The sequence below is a fragment of the Lepeophtheirus salmonis genome, chromosome 9 (genome assembly GCF_016086655.4).
Source record: "Lepeophtheirus salmonis chromosome 9, UVic_Lsal_1.4, whole genome shotgun sequence".
Classification (NCBI taxonomy): domain Eukaryota; kingdom Metazoa; phylum Arthropoda; class Copepoda; order Siphonostomatoida; family Caligidae; genus Lepeophtheirus; species Lepeophtheirus salmonis.
In genome coordinates, this window is record NC_052139.2 from 2,299,395 (window position 1) to 2,305,681 (window position 6,287).

Sequence of the window (6,287 nt, forward strand, 5' to 3'; positions counted from 1 at the left end):
TCTAGCGCCTTCGAAATATCCTCCTAAAAATTGTCTGTTCTACGTTTTGTCCGTTTGCGTTTGTCTGTTGTACGCTTTGTCCATTCAAAGTTTGGTCCGTTCAATGTTTTATTATCCGTTCTACACTTTGTCTATTCAACGTTTTGCAAAATTATGTCCTTCGACGATTTGTCCTTGAATTGATTATATAGGTAATTAATCAAGGATATGTTAAAACATATTAAAATTTGAAAATCCATTATTAATTTCTATATTTGTATATTGTTGGTTAAATATATATACTCTATTTATTTTTTACAAAACTAATTAGACATTTTTTGTTTGTATATTATGTTTTTTGTTTTTTTTTAAGAATATTTTAATTTTTTTCTTATAGGAGGTAAAAAACACAATTTAGAATTCACAGCGTGGAAGTATTTCATCTGGAGATGTATCACATATACCTTTTGATTGTTGGCAGCACTCAATAAATTCATTATCACGGAAAATACATTCGGGTATTCCATTATATCGTCCAATACAGTATCTAAAATAACAGGAAACATATATGATAATTAGAGTTTGGAAAAATATGTTTAGTTTTTTTTAGCAAAATATGTTGATAAAAATGCCTAAATATATAATGTTTTATATAAGTGTATTACACATATTAAATTTTGGATTTATAAACTTCGACAGTGAAGGGTTAATGGAACCCTCAGCTTCTCCTATTGATAAAAAAGTAAACTACCGTAAATTTGGACATCTCATTGGGTTTTTTTAGTCACTTAGTTTTAATTATAGCTTAAGTGAACTGTAAAGGGAGGCTGACGGCACAGTCTTGGTAGACTGGACATACCAAGCTGGGCTAATACGGTTAAAATTCATTTTTACAAGCTAAATATACATATACTATAAGAGGTAAAATCTAACATTGTCTTCTTAAAAAGTGAAAAATATGTTGTTGTTTTAGACTAAAATCAAAAAATATAATTGTAAAATATGAGATCACAAAGTCTCAAAATGAATTCAATTTTTTTTTTTTTTAAATGGTAATTTAATCAAATTTTACTGTAAGTTTGTTTTTTTTCGACAGATTTCAACCTTTTTCTTTATGATGGAGGGTCCAACTATGCCTACATTTGATTTTTACACTTCACATACGAGTAATTTTTATTACTTCAGCCACTTGCAATAAAATAATGATACTTATTTGATTCGATATAGAGCTCAGTAGAGTGTTTTTATCGTTTGAGTATCCGAAATACATAGTTCCTTGTGCTAGAATTTGTGTGTCTTCAAAATGAAAAATTGGAATTACATTCTTCTGTATCACGAGAAAAAAGAAACTTAAAATACATTTTTGAAATTCAGCAAATTAACTTTAAAATTGATTTTACTAATTGAGAATGTTGTAAAAAAAGACATTTTCTTATGGCTATAGATTTTTTGATTTTTTTAAAAGAAATTAACCGTTTATATGACCTTTGACCTGTAATATGATATTAATTTAATATTATATAGCAATTGCTTTAATTATAAAAAGGCTTTAAAGATCAAACAATTTTGCAATAATTTCCTAATTACTTCAGAAACAGATTTTATAAGCCAGCATTCAGGGTTAAAAGAAATACTACCAAGACTTGTGGTCATTAGAAAAGTTGAGCTAAAGTTGAATTAGCACATTTTCGTTAATCAACACTCTCCCAAAAGTGATAATAATATTTAAATAGAATAGGTTCTGTGAGTAATGTTATTTTTATTGTTGCGTCGATTCAAGATGTGTACTTAAATATTGGAAGAAATTTAAATGATATGTGTTTTTTAAGCAATATAATATAACCCTAAAACGACTGATGAAGGTCTATACAGGGATTACTATAGAAATAATGCAATAATATAGTTTAAACTTGGATATCTCAACATTATGACATCATATGTAATCTTTATATATAAAAGGAGAAAAATATGCTTACATATTCTTTATAAGATGTTAAGTAAGGGCTTTTGTTAACCTCATATTTATCTAAGTTTTTTATTCATTCTACAGCTTTTCATAGAAATGTAAATTCTATTAAATAAGTGATGATGACTTAATAATTTTATGATGAGGAAGGTAATAATAAGATCTTTATCGAATAAATGAGAGTATATGTGTACTCATGAAACTGATATTCATAATTATAAATATTTTTATAGTTTCACAGGGTTATGTCTTTACCTTAATCTTTGGAACTTTATATGTCCAGGATAAATGGCACTTAGAACCTGATCCTCTCTCCATTTAAGCCATTTTGACCAAATCGAGCAATCTCCATGTTGCACTATATTATTTCGTGGGATACAAGCCCTGGGGCTTATTTCTAACATAAACCTAGACAAATGATACGAATTTATTAAGAAACGACATATAAAATAATCCCTAAATATCAACTCACGTTGACGTATTTTCTACCCGAAGTGGCTGTTTTCTAAAGCTACTCTTTGTACAAAGAGGTATCTCTGGTCCTTCACACTGATCCATCTTTTCCAATTTATTATTAAACCCTACGCAGGGTTTCCCTCCCCAAAAACAGTCTTTCTTTCGGTACTGAACTCCAACAATGGCTCTTGTACTTATATTAATTTTTGGTTTAAAACAAGTACCAGTGGCGGATGAATGGACGTCACAAGACCATTGAGGATATGGGACGTTATAAGGATCAAATGTTAAATGCATTAATAAAGGAGTCTCTGGAAGAAGAAGGCCTTCCTTGGTTTGGAGAAGAATTATTGGCATTTTAGGTGATCCAAATGTCCTACATTAATCATAAACTGATGTACCATAAATATAATTCAACAAAACATATATACTTACTGTACTGGAATGGGGGATGATGGCCTATAAGGAGAATCATCAATAATTATGATCGCTAACGAATTCTTTAACATTCCAGAGGGCAAGGATGGGTCCCATTCAGGTCTTCTAATTTGAGTGATTCTATCCCTAAAGTAGTATTGTCAGATGTTTCAATTCATGAAAACTATTATTAATTAGTGAAGGTAAGCATGGAAAGAAAGCAGTTTATTAATCACATACATAAAATACTCATCATCTGGAATACTCATTTGATCTTTACTGGTAGCATAGTAAAACGTGAGTCTTCCATTGACATCTTTCTGAGGCCCATTTAAATATATACCCTATAAATATTAATACATTTATTAAAAATAAATTAGAAAATAAAGTGTTGAAAATGATCGAAGAACGATCAAAATATCTTTCACTCTATGACCTATATTTGTTAATTAAAATAATAATTATAAATTGTATGATCAAAACCCACCTTAAGTGCCTCAATGTAACTATCGTTTGAATGAAAGTAAATGTATCCATATGACTGTTGAGTTAGAGCCATGATCACGTTGGCCGTGACTATTGGAACAAATATGATGACGACAATTAGGATATTTTTGAAAATGTTGCATATTTTGTTTGGAGGCAATATATGAACTTTATCTGGCTTTTCAAATGCCGGCTCAGGTGGATTAGCCATTACTTCATTCATCATTTCATCGGTTATCATCCGAGACTCTCTTTGAATCTTGTCATTTATGATTTTTTTCGTGATGGTTGGACTAATTAAAATATATAATCAATGGATATATACATTGTACATTGAAAGCTCAATACTTACTTGAGGAATCGATAGATACAACGACTCATTTGATTGAAACTTGGTTTGAAGGATAAGAAAATAGAAACGAATCCCATGAATAGCACAAAGCCCACATTTACATTGAAGCTCAAGTTATCTAAAATAATGTGTCCATCATAATTGTAACCTTTATAAAAGTTGATTATTCCCAAAATAGCCATTAATGATGGCCCATAACAGCAAAATGATAATATGGCTTGATATTTAAAAGTCTTATATTGAAGATTTACAATTTTGATACGATTTCTGTAAGAAAGAAATGATTGAATTTATATTAATATATTATGTTGTTAGACAAGTAAATATCTTACCGGGCAGAGACTCTTGCTGTTGTCATGCAAACTGGGAAAAATGTCGCTATAGTACTTACTAACCATAGAGGTACATTAGACAAATCAAAGCTACAAGGGGTTGAGGTATTAATAAATGGAGATAATATCCTTAATTATTCAATTATATAGACACATACTTGTTGTATCCATAAACCAAGTTGAAGAACAAATAAATAAACACAGGTATAAACCCAAAAGTATGGAAATATGTCACCATGAAGGCGATGGAAACCACTCTAAAAAAAAGTAGACACTGTTAAATAAGGGAGATGATCGAATATCAAAACACAAAAATCAAGGGATCTGGACCAGTCAGTTATGTCTGAAAGCAAAAAAAAAAGTGTTAAAAAAACAATGAATATTCATTTTCATTTCTCAAAACTTGATTAGGTAGAAATGATTATTTCTGTTTATAGAATTACAAACCTACGAGTAATATGATAAGATCTTATACGTATAAATACATTGTCTTTGTATGACTTGGCAGTTTGCAAATCAAAATAGCATATAATAAATATCCAATCAAAATATAATGAAAAAAATATTAAATGAGGACCTTACCTTGAATATGAACTTTAAGAATATTGAATTCAATCACTGCCTTTAACATACTGATCAAGGAAAAGGCTATGGAAATAGTCGATGTAGTTGGCAAATAAATAGCGTTTCCTTTCCAATCCGTGATTGTAATCGATCCATATTCGTACCAAGGCAGGGGCCTTATTCCATTCAAAATCAGCCATATTTGAAGAACAAACTGAACTGGGGATTCAATCCCGCCTGCAATAGCATGAGAAATCATAGCTCGATATTCTGCTTGTCGAAATTTTTCCATTTTCTGCTTATTATCAAGGTCGTTTTGATTATGCCAGAGTAATGCCATAAAGGCAATTACTGGTACAATTGGGTAAAACAGTACTAAAAGTCCACAGTAAACGAAAGTGTTTTTGACTCCAAGGTCTGTTCTGTACATTGAGACCAAATGCAAAGCTGCAGTAAATCCTGGAAGCCAGTTAATTCCTATCGTTACCCATCCGTAAATGTGATGTCCTGGTGTCATTATCAAGGATGTCCCTTGCATAAAGTCTGACACAACATCCCCAATAGATATCAAAATATCCCAAAATATGATTTTGAGGGTCATAAAATGAATAATGCCAAACCCTGGCTGTTTGTTTTCAAAGTTTACATTTGACATTAAGGAACCTGCTCGTCTGTAATTAAAGATGGGGATTTCAACCATTTTGTCAGTGATTAACAAGGATTGAATGTACGAGCTTACTTTATTTTAAAACTCCTTCGAATTTTTCGTCCGAGTGATTTGGAGCCTTCATCTTCATCATAGTCATGAACATTTACCTCCTTGGCAAAACTGACTTTAGACTTTGCGCTTATATGACTAAGAGTACTTTTGCATCTTGTCATAGGGATAAAGTCTACTTCATCTCCATCCGTGAGCCATCCGTCGAAATTATCACTCATAATCGGACTTACATGTACTAGAGTCCGTTCACAAAAATAGAATGAAGTTCGTACATAGTTATCAAACTGTTATGTGAATAAATGGCGCTATCAAGAGCAAAGCATCCGGACAATAAACGTCTTAGTAATTGGAGTGTTATTTTAATTTCTCTTATCTCTTAGTTCATATTAATTGAAACAATGACACATGTTTTGTGATGTACTATGATAGAGGATACCATTGGTGTGATAAGATGTTTAAAAAGTATACATACAAAAAAAAAAGATGGGGGAGATTTAGATGTAATGTATACCTTAAGGGGTATTACGAGCACAAAATTTCAAGAAATCACGGGTCTAGTCAGCTCGAAAGTTGTATTTTCAAAAAATAAGACTTTGTAAGAAAATAGATTTTTCCGGGTGTGGGCAAAAGGTTTTTCGTATGAATTAAAACTTTTTATTTAATGTTAGAAAGAGGTCTTTTTGAACGAATACTTAATTTAAATCTGTTAAAATATTAAAGTTTATCATTTTTTTTTAATATCATAAGACCAGCTCTCATTCTTTTAGAATGTGAAAAGCGTTCTCATCTCCTAATATTTGCCAACAAAATTGATTATAAAATATATAAAAAAAGGAATAAATGTGCTTACGTTACATTAATTATTTATTATGAACCATAATAAATTTGATTTATGATCTAATTGTTATGAGGTGTTTATATGGGTTTCATACACTCCCAACCTCCTTTTATGTTTGTTTTCGATACACAATTGATTTTTAATTTTTATTTCAAGTTTAAGACCATTAAATATTC

At 30.4% G+C, this 6,287-nt stretch overlaps 1 protein-coding gene across 1 annotated transcript; it reads right to left on the reverse strand.

The window, feature by feature from the left end:
- Nucleotides 1-220: 220 nt before the first annotated feature.
- On the reverse strand, nucleotides 221-5,605 carry LOC121124248 (uncharacterized). The gene is made up of 11 exons (XM_040719402.2): nucleotides 5,292-5,605; nucleotides 4,571-5,223; nucleotides 4,147-4,331; nucleotides 3,989-4,078; nucleotides 3,657-3,923; nucleotides 3,306-3,597; nucleotides 3,059-3,162; nucleotides 2,837-2,965; nucleotides 2,418-2,777; nucleotides 2,201-2,353; nucleotides 221-526 (listed from the first exon to the last, which is right to left on the reverse strand). The coding sequence occupies exons 3-11, from the start codon at nucleotides 4,224-4,226 to the stop codon at nucleotides 394-396; spliced, it is 1,608 nt and encodes a 535-aa protein (XP_040575336.1). The 5' UTR covers nucleotides 4,227-4,331; nucleotides 4,571-5,223; nucleotides 5,292-5,605; the 3' UTR covers nucleotides 221-393.
- Nucleotides 5,606-6,287: the final 682 nt, after the last annotated feature.

Bases quoted from the DNA above. Each gene is read 5' to 3' on its own strand.
- LOC121124248 (XM_040719402.2), bottom strand. From the start codon at position 4,226: ATGGTGACATATTTCCATACTTTTGGGTTTATACCTGTGTTTATTTAT. The intron at 3,924-3,988 runs GTAAGATATTTA...TCTTTCTTACAG, and splicing joins ACAGCAAGAGTCTCTGCCCG to AAATCGTATCAAAATTGTAA. The intron at 527-2,200 runs GTAAAGACATAA...CTGTTATTTTAG, and splicing joins ATAAAGTTCCAAAGATTAAG to ATACTGTATTGGACGATATA.